Here is an 18,683-nt window from a genome sequence, read left to right on the forward strand (position 1 = left end):
ATGAATATTGTGAACGCGATGTACGTACCGTTAAAATACTATTTTCACACAACTGGGACGAGAGGTTTTTCTTGCTCATTCTTGCTCTACCGTCCTCTTATTCTTGCGCAAGCACTTGCTCGAGAGATGTAAGTAAGATATAATTCCGCGCGCGCGATCTATTGTCGCACTGGTCGCACACGTACATTGTCGCGCGTGCAGGCTGAATACACGTATGCGCGATCCGATATACGATATACTTACGTCGCCGATAGAGCTCGTCCGTCCGTCGTCCGTCGACAACGAATACGTTTTTAAGTTGCAACAACGTAATCCAGAAAATCGAAAGGGAAACGCATGCGTACTATTAGCCTTGGAGATATCTAATTTGTAATAGGCTTCGCCCTGTTCGTACTGAAATCTGTTTTCGCGAACCTCATATGTAGCCGCGGGCGCGGCGCCCCGTCATTTTTCCCCCCTACGTGTAAGTTCTCTAGTTGGTACGACACGATTTCTTAATCACATTATTTATGCATCGCTGCATTAGTCTGACAGTTGATTGTTTAAGCCACAAACGTTTTTACGAAATTCTACTGGCGCGGGCGCGGCGCGTGGCGGCGGGATCACGTGGAGAAGGATGTAGAAAATTATTAAAGCTCTAATCAACAAGCGTCGGTTATATTATTAATCTTTGTACTGTGCACGTGTATTTCGTGTGTACCTGGTTTCTACAAGATCCACAAGACGTACTTAAAATAGTAACGAGATAACAAGGCGCTTGTTTATCAGAAGATCCAATATAAAGAGCGGATTATACAAAGTAAAGAGTAAAGCGTAGGATTATCGTTAATTATATTCAGATTACCCGACTGTGGAAGAAAAGAATATTCGTGCTTGTCGTTAGACTTTTTGTCACTACTTTCTTTTTTCATGGACAGTCAAGTTAATTGGACGCCGCCGGTCGACGTAGATTAATTAATGACGTCGCGTCTACGTACTCTTCCTGGATGTAATGCCAATCGTTAAAAATTGATTTACGAAAGGATTAAGGAATAAACGCTTCTTAATGATCGTGAACGTGCGAAACATATTTATTGATCGCAAACAGGTGAAAATAGTAATAGTAGTAGTAGTAGTAGTAGTAGAGCGTATAACATAGTTTAATGATGGGTCGATCAATTTTCCGGATGTTTTATTCGGTGACGGCCACCGGCACCACCCCGACGATATCACGTTTTTACACATACGACGGTAACGCGAAATCCACGCACGAACGCGTATAGACCTACATATGTATATAGAAATGTATACGCGTAGTATAAAAAGGGCCTCGATATAACTTCGCGCCTCGCCCCTATCTCGTCTTTTTTTCTCTGTTCCGAGAACATATATTCATGCCGTCCCGCACATTTCAACGCGACGATCCACCCTATTCGGACAACCTTATTCGGTCTCAAATATCAGTCTCGATAAATATTTCTCTATAACGCTCAGCTTTACTTAACGACAAAAATTATTATCATCTCGGATAACCCGCGATATTTTCCCAACGCGTTATTCTCTTCTAAAAATTTTATAGGATTTTATCTCGCTAATAATTTAGGAGCTCTTCCTTCTCTTTCTTTTATTTTATTTCCACGTTTCATACGTCCATATATATCAACGTATAAAATCCGCGCATTGCGAATCATGGAAATGGAGCGGCGGTTATCCGAGGGAATGTTTTATCGCGTATAACGTGTTGATAAAGACTGTGGAATTTATTACGAGATTAATTTGATAAAATTAAATTTATTTATTTTATACTGTAATACAACCTATACAACCGCGCCACTCGCACGTATATTATATTTCGAGAAAGTAACACAAACGAACTCTTAACGGCCGGAATAAAATAAACGCATTCCAGGGTTTCATCTCGATATTGGTTAAATGCGTCGTGGACCGTAATTTAGCCACGACCCACATTCGGCAGGGCGCGGAGACAGGGATCGGAAACTCGTGGCGCGATGCAAAGGTCAAGTGTCCATTGTAAATGGGTGAGATTCGGCGTAGAAGCAAGGCACAACTGGCGACGCGACGTGAAATTTTCATATTTCATCCGCCCTCGAAATGTCTCGAATAGCTGAGGTACCCCGCGCCGAGCCACCCCGTGCCGTAATCGAATTTATCGAATAAGGGGATTAACTGGAGCGATTAACTGGAGCGCGCTATATTTCGCGTGCGCCGCACCACGCCGGTCGCGGTCGCGGAACAATTTGCCGTATTGTAATTCAGTGTCATTCGCTAAGCGCGCCGGGCAACGCTGTATAATCAGCACGAATCAGGGCTTAATTAATTTTAATACCGCGATTGTCGCAGTTATGCAGCTGCAACGTGCTCGGCGAATAAGCGGCCACTTGGTCTCTCCTCTTTCAGCCGCGTCAGGGTTTTCGCGCACGACACCGTTCGTCCATTAAAAAGACGGTAATTGTAATTACCTACGACCGTTTTACGTCTCTTCTTAAAGCTGTAAAAGCTACACGTTGCGCTTTTGAAGAGCACGTACCCAAAGCGAAAAGTGCATGCAGTTTTGCTCTATTTTTGCATTAGAATTATTGGGTAAACGAGGAAAATGTTTGCGTTCGTAAAGGTTCCGCGCGTGAGAGGCAGTTGTGCGTTATAAAAAAATTAAAAAATAAAATGAAAAAACAAAAGAAAAACAGACGAGGTAGCAGTAACGTATATTATATATGTATACGTTATACAATATATACGTTCGACGTGATATATACATTGTTGCTCCATTTGCTCGATGTATATTTAGCTGTAATGATGCGGAGCCAAGCGTCTATGTGCCGTGACCACATCCGCGTGCGAGCGGAAGGACCTTTCACGTGCCGCGTATCCTCCCGGGCAAAATATGCGCGTTCCATTATGCAGAAGACCGTGCTTAGATCCAGCCAGCGGTGCTTATTGCACGCGCTACGTGCTACTAAAAATAGACGGAGGCGTATGTAGAATAATGTAATGAGTCGCGACATAAATGGGGCCGGGGATGGTCGATGCGGTTGGTGCGCTGCTAATTAAAGTGCGTGGTTTTAGGGCGGTGGAGAACGGGCAAAGAGAGAGAGAGAGAGAGAGAGGGGGGAGGACACAGAGCTCGGCTTACGATCCCATGATAAATTCGTACCACGACACGTTAGATTACACCCGTGGGTCAAGGGGGATAATATTCTGATAAAGATCACTGCCACTGGACAGCACGTGACACGCTCATAAGTGGATGCGACGTTCTCCTTTTCTCATTCGACTTATTTCTTACAATCTAATATTTGCTTTCGCATTAAATCACTAACGTGCCGGCTTATACATTCGATCAATTTTGGCGTTTGCCTTTGCTTCATCCGAAACTCCGCAAGGACGCAATGAAAATACGATTTTTATTTGTTATTTACACACACACACTCCCTCTCTCTCTCTCTCTCTCTCTCTCTCAGAAGCGCCAAATCATCCTTGTCTTTGAGTTTATTGGATCTGAGCATTGGCGTCTTTGTAAAAAACGTTGACATTTTATTTCGTTATAATATTTTTCGTGCCCTCTTCGTATGAAAGTATTTCTATTGTGTGAAAATATATCCGCAGAAAACACAGAATAAGTTGCTATTGATATTTCTGATCGTTGCAACGTAACGAATAGAAGTAATGCTTTTTTCAGTCAGACAATCGTATAATTCTGTGTTAAAGAGTAATACCATTGTTTTACTATTGTAAGATGAACGAAACTCTTATTGGGCTTTCATAGGGATGATAACATGAGGAAGCTTATAAGCGTTTTTGCATTAACCCATGACGCCGCGGAATAATCGAGAGGCAAACACCTGAAATCGAGTCTGTGACCTAAGAATATCTGACCCTTTTTATGATAAGTATTAGAACGTCGCTTTTCACCCGAGGGGGTAAAAGAGCTTCTCCATTTTATATCTCTTACTAATTGTAAAAGCTGCTGGAAATATCTTTGGGCTGAGGTACGTTAATTTCGACGTACAATCATACGAAGCGTATTGTAGTTGTAGATACAACAGAAGAAAAAACATGGGGAAAATCTGCCAGAAGCGACTGCAATTCCGATTTATCTCTGTTCTATATGTGTTCAACGAAGCGAAATTTAGACACCCGTCAGATGTGTCTATCGATCTCCGGATCTGGGGATCCATCTATATCATCGCTAGGGATCTGACAGTAGCCCTGGATTGATAAACGAGATGCTGACATCTTCGTTTAATGTCGTAACACACGGCCGAAGACACTCGGTAATTTAAGGGATGATCGATCCTTCCACCGCTTCTACGGCCCCGCGGATTCGGCAGCTCGCGTCAGGATGGAATGGATTTCCAGGTCAGAAGGTCACGGCGGCGGTCGCGAGCGGCGCACAAGCAGGCAACATATCCAGTACACAATATTGAGAATTCAGAGCTTTCAGAGCGGTCGGCCTCGTTTTCTCGTCGCCCGCACGCGCCGGAATTGCGTGACGTGGTGTCCCCCTCTCCCTCTTTCTCTCGGCTTATGCCATAGGCTACGTTTGTTCATAAAATATGTATGGCACAGTAATACATAGGGGGTTGAGAAAGACGGGGGACCATCACGAGAACGTATAGCTTATTTTTTGTCGCGCAATACGGGGAATGACGCAGGTGGAAGGAAGGAACCGAGAAGTGATGGCTTTTGCTCGACTTTTAGGTCGCTCTCACTTTTCTTCTTACCTTCGCTCATCTAATACTTGTAAAATATCGATAAAAAGTACCTTGAGTATTCAAGCTAAACGATAAGATTCATCCATCCTCTCTTTCTTTTTAATTATCATCTCGTTTGAATGCAAATACATCTCGACGTCGTTAATGAAAAGACAGAATTTACGCGAAAAGTCGTAGTTTTGCGACACTTTTTATTGGCGTCATCGCGCCATCGATTTGTTTGACGTATAATATCTTATTATAATATAATACGTACAATTTATCGTTAGATCGGCTTAACGCTTAACGCGGTAAAAATCGTTGTCTAAAGGCTTTCACGATCAATACTTATAACACTCTATACACATCCAAGTTAGGGATTATATTCCTGACAGTAGTTCCCTGCAGTATTGTTATGTGGCAACGCGAGAGGAACGTATATTAATCATTCATCGTTGGTGAATTCATTACGCGCGTTACGGCTCGCGCGGTTTTAGAAATTGCCATATTTTTATTAACACAAGAGACGCTGGAGACGCAACATCGAGCGATAATATAGCTATAGCGAGTTTCTCGGTCCACGTATATACATATATATACATATATATCCAGGTGTTGCCGCGAGCTTTCGCGTTCGAGAGAGCCGCGCGTTCTAAATGAATTAAGTAGAGCGTCCCCGCGTCGTGTCTGACCTAGTTGAAAGAGAGAGTGCGTGCCTAAATATCTCGGGCATCCAAGCCCGTGGGAGCGATACAATTAATAACGATAAAACTGCTAATAGATCGAGATCTCTCGGTCCGACACGCTTTTCAAGTGCTCGAGGAAATTAATTTTCTCAAAGTCGAGAAAACTCGCAATTTCTCTCCTCGAGTTGGCAGAAACGTGAGCATGCTGCGCTGCTGCTCCGTAACGATCTGCCGATCCAGCATCCAGCTCGTAACTCGTAACAGGCCGCGCATCGCGCGTCTCAGGTCTAGGTCTTATAAGAGATCCTATAATAAGAGACTGGTTATAAGACAACCAGTTTTCGATTGGTCCGCCAGTTTTGTCAAAAGCAAGAGAACAGAAAGAGAAAGAGATATAAGACAGAACGAGAAAGCGAAAGCGATATGAATATATATCCTTCTCTCTCATACGATTTTGACAAAACTGGCCTTATGGCCAGGCCAGTCTCTTATTATACAGGGTCTCTATCGGGTCCGTTTTCACGCGTCGCGCCCGCGCCGGCCAATTCCAGAGACCCCGAAGGGGATGTAGAATTGCGTAGAGGAGACTCGACAGACACGGGGATAATCAGTCACGCGGTATCGCGCGATGATTAATCGGTCGAGTTATCCGGCGACGATGATTAATTGAACGGGACGCAAAGGATGAAGGAGGCCTTTTTCCCTTCCCGCGATTCGGTAAGCTCGACGTTCGTCCTTGGACTAGGGATGAATATTCGCGCCAACAAGGAAAGTCCATTACCTCCTCCGCGCCGTTATGCCCCGCGCGGCCGCGGTCGTTATGCCTTCCCTCTGTCATTCCTCAGTTCCTCACCCACTCCGGGCGACCGCGATCTCTATATGGCCGGGATACACGGTACGTGGCGCGATTACGCTGCGTCCTGCGAGCGATAATCATCGTCACGCGTGTTTTACGAGCGCTCGACAGGAAAATAATTTCCCGTCCCGGGAAATTATCCGTTTATCGTGGAAACGCGCAGTCTCCCTCGCGTCGTGCCGCGCGCTGAGTTATTCCAAACAATACCGTCGCTGGCGACCAAGCGGCTCGGAATCTACACAATTGCATTCGGATTGAAGCCAATTAAACTCGGTTACGGAGAGTGGATTCATCGGGCATGTTACTTGGCATGGACCGCATTGAATTTCGCGAAGCGCGAGAACGCGACGATAATACAGCATTTTACGGTCGGTATACAGTATACAATATAATGTAGATATAACGAGGGTCTCGGTACGAAAGTAATGCCTCCTAATAGTTTTCTTTCGAATTTGACGCCATAGAAAATTTTGCGTTTCAATGAGTTATTACTTGGAGTCTCTATATAGTTGCGTTGTGTTGAGTGGTGTTGTCATCATTTACGTGAGTATGTCAAGTATGTCACACGAGCAGTTTGAACTGGTGTATGTTTCAGTCATGTGCGTAACAGACAAGGGCGGTGCAAGTGGTTGAATTTCTTACCGTGGAAGAAGTGAGTATTGAAATCTATTCGTATTTCAGAAATGGTCCTTGTCTATTACGCGTATCTAAAATACACACACACACACACATCAGTTTGAACTGTTCGTGTGACACACTAACGTAACTGATGACCACATTCAACATAATGCAGCTAAAGACTTCAAGTAACAATTCAGTACAACGCAAAATTTTTTATGACGCCAGATTAAAAAGAAAAAAAAATTAGGAGACCGTAATACGTAACGACTCTTGTATTATAAAGGTTATCTCTTCAAAAAACGTTTAATAAACAGAAATCTCATACTTTTGTATTGACTCTTGTATATTATTGTATATCGCAATGTATAATGTCGCACGTATCGTATTGATATTATTGATCTTTCGAGGACATCATGGACACGCGAGACGAAGAAAACGCGAGTTTTTTTCAACGCGCGATAAATAGATCGGCCTCGGGAGTGGTTGGGGGTGGTTGGGAGTGGTCGCGCGACGGCCGCACAAAGACCGGTCGCGTTCGAATTTCGATATCGCGACTCGCGGCGTGAAAGCACGGGACGAGAATGGATGCGACACAAAAGGCAGACGCGCGACACCTGACCGACCGACACGAGGCCTTCGGAACTTACCTAGCATTCAACACGTCGCACGTCGCGCGAACAGGCTCGGTTCCGCTCCGATGATGCGTCCATCCAACACCTACGCCGCCACCCTCGGGGCTGGAAAAGTGGCCCCGACAATAAATCAAATACCGGCCAGCCGGCCAGCGCGGCGGCAAGGAAGATGAGTCCGCCTCCGCGTCGTCAATAATTCTCTCCTTTCTCCGCGCCGCGCCGATTTACCCCGATACCACCATTACCACCCCTCCAATAATCGACTCCATAATAGATTCTCAAAACCCGAGGGACGAGTTTGATTTACCGTCGCTGAATTCTTTTCGCGATTCGGCCGCTGAAAGATTCAAGTCGGTCGGAATAATAGCTGGATGGGTTCGCACGTCCATACCGCGCCGTCGTATATTGTATATATAGGCTTTATTTTTTATTATTGAGAGAGAGAGAGGGGGGGGGGAGATACGTCGAAACTTTGTCGTAACCTTTACGTGACTGTGAGCACTCAACTCTACGTTACTCGCGTGAGGTGTAAGATACACACCTCAGCCTCAGAAATCCACCAAGTTAGCCGAGTGAAACATTTTTATCGATCGAATGCTGCCCAACGTGCTTCACAATAAACAACTTTTTCGTTAACACATATCGTTATCTAGATTTAGAAGATGTGTATACAGGATACCATCAACCTTTATTTCTTTGTAAATCATCAAAGAGAATATAATGAAAATTATATAAGAGATATAACGTTGGGGTGTAAAATACACCTCACGCGAATAATTACGTTTTTACGAGAAATCGGACGTGAGCTAGAGATCTTATCGACAACATAGTACAGTGCTTGATAACTTACTGATTCGAGAACCGTTACTAAATGACAATAGCAATAGGATTGACGCGCTCGGAAGTTGGTAATTCTTTTTGGCGAACAAAAAGACGTGCCCCTGTGAGAATTGAACTTACGATCCCTGGTTTACGAGATCAGTGCTCTGCCTCTGACAATGAGCTAAAGAGGCATTCGGCATTCCGCGTCCATCGGGCAAGTATCGTCCACTTTTCCGTAACTTGTTCTTTCGTTAGATCGCCACGTGCCACGTGGAAAGGGATATCTCCCTACTCCCTAGTTCCTGTATAAATTGAACGAGATGAAATACCGACGCAACGTAAATATTATATATCTGCGTCCCGCGTCCTGCGTCCTGCGTCCTCTTGAGATTGAAATGAGAAAGACGAGTACCCTCACCGGGGCCCCCCCCCGCACCTCTCGTTTCCTGAAATAATCTTCCCTTATTAAAGATATTTAAGTATGAAAAATAAAGATCTTGGTGGAATCGACGAGAGCGAACAGCGAGCGAAAGCTGCGCAAAGCAATTTCGGACTCGGAGGGCAATATCGCGTTATCGCGACCACGCGATCGTGATACGCATACGTATATGCATATGTTACGTATACGTTCATGCATGGTCTCATTGTTAGAGAGAGGAAATAGGAATAAAGCCGTACGTAACATGTCTTTTTTTTAAATTGATGAGAAATGTGCGTTGTGCCGCCGCGCGTGGGCGACCCTCGTCCAAGGAGATAGCGCGCGAAGCTCCGCGACACCCTGTCTAGTGTCTACCTGTCAATAACTACAACCTACAACACATACGACTGCTGTCCACGACGGGCACGACGCCACGAGCCGCGGGGTGGCTGGACTGCGGGAGCGGGGAGGGCCGGGACCAGCTGGAAGGCATTATTCGGGCTTCGCGCCATTCGTGGCGGATAAGCGCGCGATAACGCCTCGCGGCGCAGCCAAGCTGATTTATTGACAGCCTCGCCGCGCGCGTTTTTTCGCCTCGTGACCCCACGTGACTCGAGGCAGCACTGGCACTGGCACTTGGCAGCAGGCCAGCAGGTAGCGCGACGTAGCGTGAAAGCGCGCGTCGCGCGTCGGCGTCGAACACAATGGCGCACCGCGCACCGCACGTGGTGTCGCGCGTCGCGCGTGTATCGTGTATGTGTGACACGCGGCGCGGAGCGGCGCGACGAGCAGAGGCAGAGGCCGCGAAAGGAATACTGGGGGACTGGGAATACTGGGATTACTGGGAAGAAAGAATGAATAAACTAGCGACCGAACAATGCACGCGCGTGGGATACTTATTGATATTTATAAACGATACGAAACGCGCTATGGGAAATAGGGCGGCCACTTGCCGCTCTTGTCAGAGTCAGAGCCGTCAGAGGAGCGGCGCGAAGGGTGAAGGGCGAAGGACGAAGGACGTCTCGCGGAAGTAGCTCATAGCGTCACGGTTACGGTTACCGTTGCGGCGAGCGTCAAGCCAGCAAGCCCGCCCGGAGTCCGGACGTGTCTCGCCACAGTCACCACCATCGTTGGTCGTCGGTGAGGTCGGTGGTCGACTACTGGTCGCGCGTGACAATCGTGACTCCGGACTCGTGACATGCCGTGCCGTCGCCGCCGCCGCCGCGGCCAGGTCGTGAGGCAGCGCTTGCCGGAACGGTAAACGGTGCTCGCGGCGCGCGCGGATGCGGTCGCGTCGTTGCCGTCGTTGGGCCGCGAATCGCGGTGATCGCGGTCGCGGTCGCGGTTCAGATGTCCGATGTCGAAGCAACGGAGGGCCCGTTCCCGATTCAAGGTACAACAACCGCAAGGGTTAACCTTTACACGCGGAAGGAAGAAATGCGAGAGCGAGGGTCCGAGCACCGAGGGTGAGCGCGACGGCGAGACAGCTCTCTAATTAGCTTGCCCGAGTCTCGCCGGGTTAATAATCGCTTCCTGTCTTCGTGCTACAATGCCATTATCGATTGTTTATAGGCAACGAAACCGAATAGCAACCAGCTTACCAGCGATATCAGCAACGAGCTGCAAGGCTGCAAGCTGCAATGAGCGTCGCGAGAGCGAGTCGAGGTCAAGTTCGTTCCTATATCTAGCTAGATCAGTTGATCAGTTCTGAATGTTCTGATCAGTTCGTTCTAGTTCCCAGCTCTAGTCCTCTCGTTTGCGAGATGCAATGCAAAACAAAACGGACAAGCTACGGGATGCTGCCATCTGATCCGCACTCCGCAGTTTTCTGGAGCACCGTTCAAGTCATAATCTTGCGCTGAGAATGCTCTACCGGTGAAGGAATACGTGACAAGTACTCGAGTCAGTCGAGTCTATCGTGAATTTTCTATCTGAGGCCAGAGTTTTCCTTCGCTTATACAAAAATAGTTTTCTTTAAATCAATTTCAATACACAATGTTTCTCAGAGCGTGAGTTGGCAGACTTCATTAACTATTGTCACTATTACCCTATTCCAAATTACGAAATAGAACAGGAACGTCATTAAAACGTCATTATTATATTTCTTCTTATATAACATATTTTTTACGCATATTTTATATACGTATGTGAAGATTAGTAATGTAGCAATGTGATGTCTCTTGTGTATTAGGTGATAACTCCGCTTCGGTCTTTGGTTCTCTGTGGTGAAAACAGAGATATGGAGGAGTGGTTCAACACCCTGAGAACAGCGACGGAGACGCGTCCTCAGGGTGATCCTGGAACTGCCGAGTTGCTGGAAGGTAATCATCAGTGGTATGCGACTAGTCACGCCAGACCTACGTATTGCAATGTCTGCAGAGATGCCCTACATGGTAAGCAACTTCTTTTTTTAATCTCGCAAACAAACTTACAGTTCAGCTGGTTAAAGTGGTAGGGCAAAATTAAATTTACGATGCCATATCGTTACAGGTGTTACTTCCCACGGTTTAAGTTGCGAAGCTTGTAAATACAAGGTGCACAAGAGATGTAGCGCAAAAGCAATAAATAATTGCAAGTGGACCACTTTAGCATCTATCGGAAAAGATATCATTGAGGACCAAGATGGGGTATGCATATATGTTATTTTATTAAAAATATATTTTTGAGTATATTAAGAATCAATAAAAGTATAATTCCAATCGGACGCATATCTTTTAATAACTTACCTTACAATCGATTCATCTGTACGACAAATGTATTAAGAATGCACAATTTTTTATACATTCATTTAATTTCATGTCTTGCTTAATCTATGTTTATAGAACATCACGATGCCACATCAGTGGATGGAGGGAAATTTGCCAGTGTCCTCAAAATGCTTTGTCTGTGAAAAGACGTGTGGCTCTGTACTTAGGTAGTTACATCCCACGATATTTTTACATAAGCAATTGATTTATTTAAGTTAATTAAGCTTCATTTCGTCAAAATCGATATATTATTTATAGGCTTCAAGATTGGCGATGTTTATGGTGCAAAGCAACTGTGCACACAGCGTGTAGGCCTGCCATAGGTGTCAGGTGTCCGTTAGGACCAGCTAAACTCAGTGTAGTGCCTCCTACAGCTTTGCACAGTATAGGTACGTGCACTGTCTATTTGTATTGCAAATGATAAATTATATCACGCACGCACGCACGCGTTTCATGTATGGACAATTTACATGTATATTTAAATATAAAACTTTTATAATAGCGGTACGTGTGGTTCGATTGTTATCAGGTAGCGACGAAGCTTGGGAAGCAGTTAGACCTACGGGATGCAGTCCACTTTTAGTATTTGTAAACAGTAAATCTGGTGACAATCAAGGTATTAAGTTTCTTAGAAGATTTAAACAATTACTGAATCCCGCACAAGTGTTCGACCTTATAAATGGAGGACCAGGTCCAGGGTAAGGAAATCTTTACACATATGCTGATCGATCATAAATCTATAATTCGTTATCGTACGTGTAGCAAGGTGCATATATGTATAAACGCATCGAGTATACGAGTCATATTTCTTGTACAGATTAAGACTGTTTCGACACTTTGATCCGTTTCGGATTTTGGTGTGTAGTGGAGATGGATCTGTAGGATGGGTGCTCTCAGAAATCGATCGGCTTGGAATGCACGTGGGTATAAACGTGTGTTTTAATTTGACAACTTTATCTCTTTCAGCATGATTTCTTAGTGACTGTCATTTCTTCTCGAATCTAATTACGCTCTGCCAGAACTGCATTGTTTAAACGTATTTCTTTCTGCGCATAGCAACTTAGCTTGATGATATTTTTTTACGTTATATAATGCATGAATATAAATTATAATTATTGGTCTAAATGCGACATACATTTATAGAGAATAGAGGAGCATTGTTTTAATATGCATTTTTTTTAAGTATATCTTAAATGTAAAAGTTGACTATGAATACCAGCCAATATAGTATGATCTTCAATTATGTCAATATTTCGGGGAGTAAATGCAGTGTGAATTTACGTTAATGCATACATAGTTATTATTAAACATTATTAATAAAGTATCACTAATTATTAAACATTATCAGTAATTACTAAACATTATAATAAAGTGTCACTTGAAATAAAATATTTATACAAATCTATCTTTCCTTCCAAAACATTTAGATTAAACGAGAATTGAGATGTGTGTGTCTTTCCATATTTTCGAAACATTGCCAGAATTATTAGCATAGTATATTTGGACAAGAGATAACATGACTAAATCGAATTCGAATTTCATCCTCCCAATATTAAGAACTTAATCCTTGAAATTGAGATTTGTAATTTGCTACAGTTTGATTAACTCTTCTGAATTATAATTTTTCGAGAAAGGTGCAAAACTTGGATTGGATTTACTTTACAAATTACTTCTTGTTGTGTGCAATATCAAGTAAGTTATATTCTTCTAATAAGTCAGATGATTTTTTGAAGGTATTTTGAAGGAAATGATGTATATTTAAACTTTTGCTCATCTTATTTGATCGTCTTGGAAAGGGAGATTAATCAAAGCGGGTATTCCAGATATTTTCTTTAATTTATTATAACTTGGAAAATAAAACTTTTTTTCTCTGTTCACTCTTTAGACGTATCGATACGCGCGAGTGCACATACGCTCGCTCACGCTCACACACACACACACACACACACACCTTCTTATATACTAATGTATTATGTTTGGGCCATACTAAAAGCTGAAGCACAAACTTTTTCATAACGCATAAGCATAAAAAAAAGGATTGGTCTATTTCCTTATGCACATGTGTCTGAACCAATCAATTTTCTTATGCTTATGCATTATGCGTTATGCAAAAGTCTGTGCTTCGGCTTTTATGCTCAGATCTATTATATTGCAGCCAATGGTATTAATTTTTTCAAGTTTCCGATTATAAACTGCATGGCGTGTCTCTTTTATGATTTTATTTCAGATGAAACCGGTGTGTGTGCTTTAGGCTTCTTTATATACGCGAAGCTTCGTTAACTTTTTTTGCAGGCGGTAAGTGTACATGTGCATGATCGATCTGTCTATCTAATCTATAGCTTTCATTAACATATACTATTAATGCACTGCATGGAACGGAGAGAGGTATATTTATATTTTTCAAATTTGCAGAAACAATGTCAGGTTGGGGTATTACCTTTAGGGACTGGAAATGACTTGGCGCGCGTGTTAGGCTGGGGATCGTCGTGCGACGATGACACACATTTACCTCAGCTACTGGAGAAGTATGAAAAAGCGAGCACGAAGATGCTGGATCGATGGAGTATTATGACATTCGAACGCAGCATATCTCTGCCATGTCACAAAGTGACTCAGCCCGACCCGGCTATAAAATCGAGCATAGCTCATCAGTATGAAGACAACGTTCTTGCTCATATAACGAACATTTTGCAATCTGATCAGGAGAACGTAGTTATATCTAGTGCCAAGTGAGTGGTATAATCGTGTATGTGTACGTGTGTATGTGAGAAGGGGGGGAGGGGACGTGCATGGAATGTGTGCATGGAATTGCATAAGCTTTAAATTTTGACATTTAAACAGAGATTTCCTCCCACAGAGTTTTATGTGAAACAGTAAAAGAATTTGCAACACATATACTGGAAGCCAGTCTAAACACAGGGGACCAACAATTGGGAGAAAAATGCACAATACTTCAACAAAAACTTGACCTCTTGTTGCAAACATTATCGAAAGAGGAAAGCTATTTATCCGACGACACAGAAGAAACTGACATTGGCACTCTAAAAACTGAAACTTTTAGTAGTATCCAGGAAAAAGGTGCTTTAGAAAAGCCAGAGAAGGAAATGACAAATTTAAAAAAAGTTAAAAGAAGAAGATGTTACATGGAGAGAGATGTTGTGATGTCTAGGTATAGCATATTATACTTATAACGTTGTACTACGAAATGGTAAAAAGATATATATATATATATATATTTTTTTTATGATATTTATAGAGCAAACAGCTTGAAAAGAGCTATCAGGAGGTTAGTGGAACACACGGAAACGGCTGTTGACGAGCAGAACAATCCTTCGATCGAGAAGCAAGGCGGTAAAATGCCAAATATCACCATAATATCCGATGATTCTTCAATAAATATTGTGACAAGTAAGTTTTTTATATCTACAACGGTAAAGCAGTGGTTTGCATATATTCTTATGGTTCCTGAAACCATACTATTATGTATAATTTAGGCAAAAAGCAACAATTAGATATCCCTGGTTTATCGCAAACAGATCAAACCGACAACGCAAGTTTAATACCGACTGTAGAATCCGGTAGCAGCATAGAGATTTCACCTTGCCCAAGTCCTACTCCTAACGTGGCATCTTTGAGCCCAATGCCGGATTTAAGGAGAGACTCGCAACCTGAAGAATTACTCACTCTTCCTGCACCCGACGGTTTCGCCGACAGTAGACGAAACAGCGAAAACATACCACAGGGGTAACTTTTAACATGAACTTGATAACGTATTATGAATACTTGGATCCTTAAAGTTACACGAATCTCGATATAATTTTAGAGTTCTCAGTTTTGACCTGGCCGCGGCACAAACTGCCGGTAATCAACAAGAAGCTCAGGCAACTACTAACGAAAATAATTTCCTATCGTCCGAACCGACGCAAATAGAAGTTTCTTCCGACGGTCCTATAACCGTGACAAAGGACGTTTTAGATACAAGTACACCATCAGACGATGAGACCATGCAAGATACTATCGTCTCTCCTGACACGGATTCGCTTCATTCTAGAAACATTTCTCCGGAACACGTGCAAAAACCCGCGATAGCCAAATTGGGACCCCGAGGTAGCTGTACTAACAGTATCGTCAGTACAGATAGCATGGTTTCCGAAACTTTTGATTCCAGGAGTTACACCGTGCGAAATAGCGAGAGCGAAATTGGTAAGCGAGTACTCACCAATGTGACAAGCATTGTAGAAGCGTTACTTTGTATGTAATTCATATCTAATTATTAGATAATTTCTCTCACACTTTTCAGGGCATATAGACAGCGATATATTCGACTCCACGAAAAGATCGGAAAGCTCGGAGATCGGACACATTGACTCGCCGGATAATTCCGATATGCTTTCCAGCGAAACTCAACGTTCGGAAAGCGGTTTGGAGGATTTAAGCTCCCTCGGACAAGATGTGATCAGCGCGATAATGGGTGAAAAGTATGATTCTGTCAGAGAAGGCTTAGAGATCGAACAGTCGCATAGATATTGCGGTTTAGCTCAATTCAGCGAAGGTAACGACATCGGAAGACAATCGTTCAAGAAGGGCACAAAAAATATGAAGACGGATAAAGAGGTAAATGAGTATTTTGGTTTTTAGATTTACGTTAAATGTGTGAAATTAATGCGTTTTCTATTATCAGGCAATGCTGAGTAAATATAAAACGGACGGTTTGACAACGTGTGTACGTGTCTCAGGGATTAAGTCGACGCAATCTGTAGAGACGAACGTAGTACCGGTATGCTTTCCCGTCACGCAGACCAATGAGAAATGTTCCATAAATTTTCCGCCACAGATCAGTGTTTTCGTTGATCCACCAAGCCCATCGTTGTCAATTGAGAGTCATCACAAGCTTAATTTAGATAATAAATTAGATCCTCATGACAAGCAATACAGTAGCGGCAACAGTATGGAAAGGCGTAAGTTTGATCAACTGAATTATTATTACACGGCAATTACATATTCTTCTTAGATCTTAATGATGTTTCTCACAATGTAGTAAGCGTGGAGCTACCCGACTCTGGCTTCTCTCCGCAAGCTACACGGCGTATAAGCAGTGGCAGTTTGTTGAAGGCATCGGAAGTTGTGTCGTTGGCTGCAACTACCGCTCGTCTAGGTGGCTCGAGCATGAGCTTGCGCCACGAAAGAGCGAAATCTGTGGATAAGACGGAGGATGTGAAAAAACTTCCTATTATAAATCCTTTGGTTCGATTGCCTATGTGGCCAAGTAAGCCAAAAATGCAATGTTGAAATGCAATGTAATCTTTCCCATATTATATGAATATTTATGTGTCTCCTGTAAATGTATAGATGTAAGTGGCGGAGCTGGTCTCATCAGTCAAGCATTGCTGGCAAATGCGGATGCTCTGTGTGCAGCGGTATCGCCTTTAATGGATCCAGATGAAACATTGATGTAATTTACACGTTATTTTATATATATATATATATATATATATATATATATATAATTTGACATGCGTACACATTTCACGAACATTTTTTCTCTGTATCACAGGGAAGGTTACTTCGAACGATGCGTCATGAACAATTACTTCGGTATCGGCATAGACGCAAAGATCAGTCTCGACTTCCACAATAAGAGAGAGGAGCACCCTGAGAAATGTCGATCGCGCGCCAAGAACTACATGTGGTACGGTGTCTTGGGATCTAAACAGTGGATACAGAAGACTTACAAAAATCTTGAGCAGAGAGTTCAGCTGGAGTGCGATGGTCAAAGGATACCGTTACCTTCTCTGCAAGGGATCGTTGTATTAAATATACCGAGGTACCTGTGACAATAAATATGTATATCTATATACAATTTTTAATGATCTAACGCAAACGTTTGTTCTCCAATGGCAGTTTCATGGGCGGTACAAACTTCTGGGGAGGTACGAAGGAAGGGGATCTATTCTTAGCACCGTCGTTCGACGATCGCATATTGGAAGTAGTGGCAGTTTTCGGATCTGTTCAAATGGCTGCTTCGCGGCTCATCAATTTGCAGCATCACAGGATAGCCCAATGTCAGACGGTCCAGATTAATATCTTGGGAGAAGAGGGTGTTCCTATACAGGTCGATGGTGAGGCTTGGATTCAACCACCTGGTATTATAAGGATTATACACAAGAATCGCATGCAAATGCTTTACAGAAATAGGGTAAGTATCTGTCATAGTTCCTTAGTGGGGAAACGTAGCTTTGATTTATCTATATAACCGAGAAAATATTTTGTATCTTAGGCACTCGAAACCTCATTAAGAGCATGGGAGGAGAAGCAGCGCAGCACGTTAAGCGCCGTAACTCAATCCACTTCCACTATAAGCAATGCATCGCAATCGCAGTCTCAGGCACAGTTGCAAATATGTAGTAAACCTCCTCAGTTGAGCGATGAGGAACTCAACATTCTATTCAATTTCATTGAGGCCGTAACGACCTTGGTCAAGTGGGTAAAACTGCTAATTATATCACATCCAAGTCTGGAACCAGATCTGTACCAAGTAGCCTCGCGAACAGCAAATGCGCTTGAGCAAGTACATCCGGACGGTAAAATCTTGCAAGGGGTGAGTTTTAATCAGGGAATATTAGAAATCTACTACGACTATCGTCTACTTACTTTCTTAGTTTTTCTATTTGTTAATAGATAAGCCTGAGACCCATGGTGACCGAGTTGGTATCAAGCGCGCGGCAATTGTATGAGGAATCTTGTGAGTTACTGCGAGATAAAGCCCATAATTTGGTGAGCATATGAAATGTTGTTACTGTAAGATATCAATAACGAATTGAATTAAACCAACAGTTATTCCTCTCTCTAATGCAGAAATTACGAGAGGATTTAGAAAACAAGTTGTCCTTATCTCTAGCTAGTATGGAACAGGAATTACGAAAGTGTACCTTTGACGAAGGAGGCACAGGACTGGTTTACTTGCAAAATATTCCCATGGACGATCAGGTATAGTTCTTTCTTATGCTTTCTTAATGCACTCTGCTGTTTTAAGTCAATTATTTCAAGATACAAGTTATGAAATTAAACTATCGTTACGTATTTTGTCATGTATCTTGCATCGTGATAAAATTTATACATACATTTTGTGATATTTACTATATATATATTTAATTGACGGAATAGCAAATATTAACTAAATTTAATACTTAAAGTATAAAAAAAAGTTTGT

At 43.0% G+C, this 18,683-nt stretch overlaps 1 protein-coding gene across 13 annotated transcripts in view; it reads left to right on the plus strand.

Annotated features, from left to right (window-relative positions):
* The window catches only part of LOC139816508 (diacylglycerol kinase eta), a 37,558-nt gene that overhangs the window by 12,201 nt on the left and 6,674 nt on the right, over positions 1-18,683 (plus strand). For 2 of the 13 annotated variants that reach the window (XM_071784079.1, XM_071784075.1), the window contains exons 2-21: positions 10,918-11,119; positions 11,217-11,353; positions 11,549-11,640; positions 11,732-11,862; positions 12,003-12,171; positions 12,291-12,405; positions 13,886-14,202; positions 14,331-14,642; positions 14,730-14,881; positions 14,968-15,217; positions 15,297-15,676; positions 15,774-16,087; positions 16,155-16,431; positions 16,512-16,739; positions 16,823-16,925; positions 17,028-17,297; positions 17,375-17,669; positions 17,751-18,071; positions 18,152-18,247; positions 18,329-18,460. In XM_071784079.1, the coding sequence (XP_071640180.1) occupies positions 10,918-11,119; positions 11,217-11,353; positions 11,549-11,640; positions 11,732-11,862; positions 12,003-12,171; positions 12,291-12,405; positions 13,886-14,202; positions 14,331-14,642; positions 14,730-14,881; positions 14,968-15,217; positions 15,297-15,676; positions 15,774-16,087; positions 16,155-16,431; positions 16,512-16,739; positions 16,823-16,925; positions 17,028-17,297; positions 17,375-17,669; positions 17,751-18,071; positions 18,152-18,247; positions 18,329-18,460 (4,293 nt within the window). Of the gene's footprint in view, positions 1-9,472; positions 10,193-10,298; positions 10,736-10,917; positions 11,120-11,216; positions 11,354-11,548; positions 11,641-11,731; positions 11,863-12,002; positions 12,172-12,290; positions 12,406-13,885; positions 14,203-14,330; positions 14,643-14,729; positions 14,882-14,967; positions 15,218-15,296; positions 15,677-15,773; positions 16,088-16,154; positions 16,432-16,511; positions 16,740-16,822; positions 16,926-17,027; positions 17,298-17,374; positions 17,670-17,750; positions 18,072-18,132; positions 18,248-18,328; positions 18,461-18,683 lie in introns of those variants that run through there. The other 11 variants (XM_071784084.1, XM_071784085.1, XM_071784086.1 and 8 more) reach the window with 11 other exon arrangements.

Source organism: Temnothorax longispinosus, chromosome 7, assembly GCF_030848805.1.
Source record: "Temnothorax longispinosus isolate EJ_2023e chromosome 7, Tlon_JGU_v1, whole genome shotgun sequence".
NCBI lineage: Eukaryota > Metazoa > Arthropoda > Insecta > Hymenoptera > Formicidae > Temnothorax > Temnothorax longispinosus.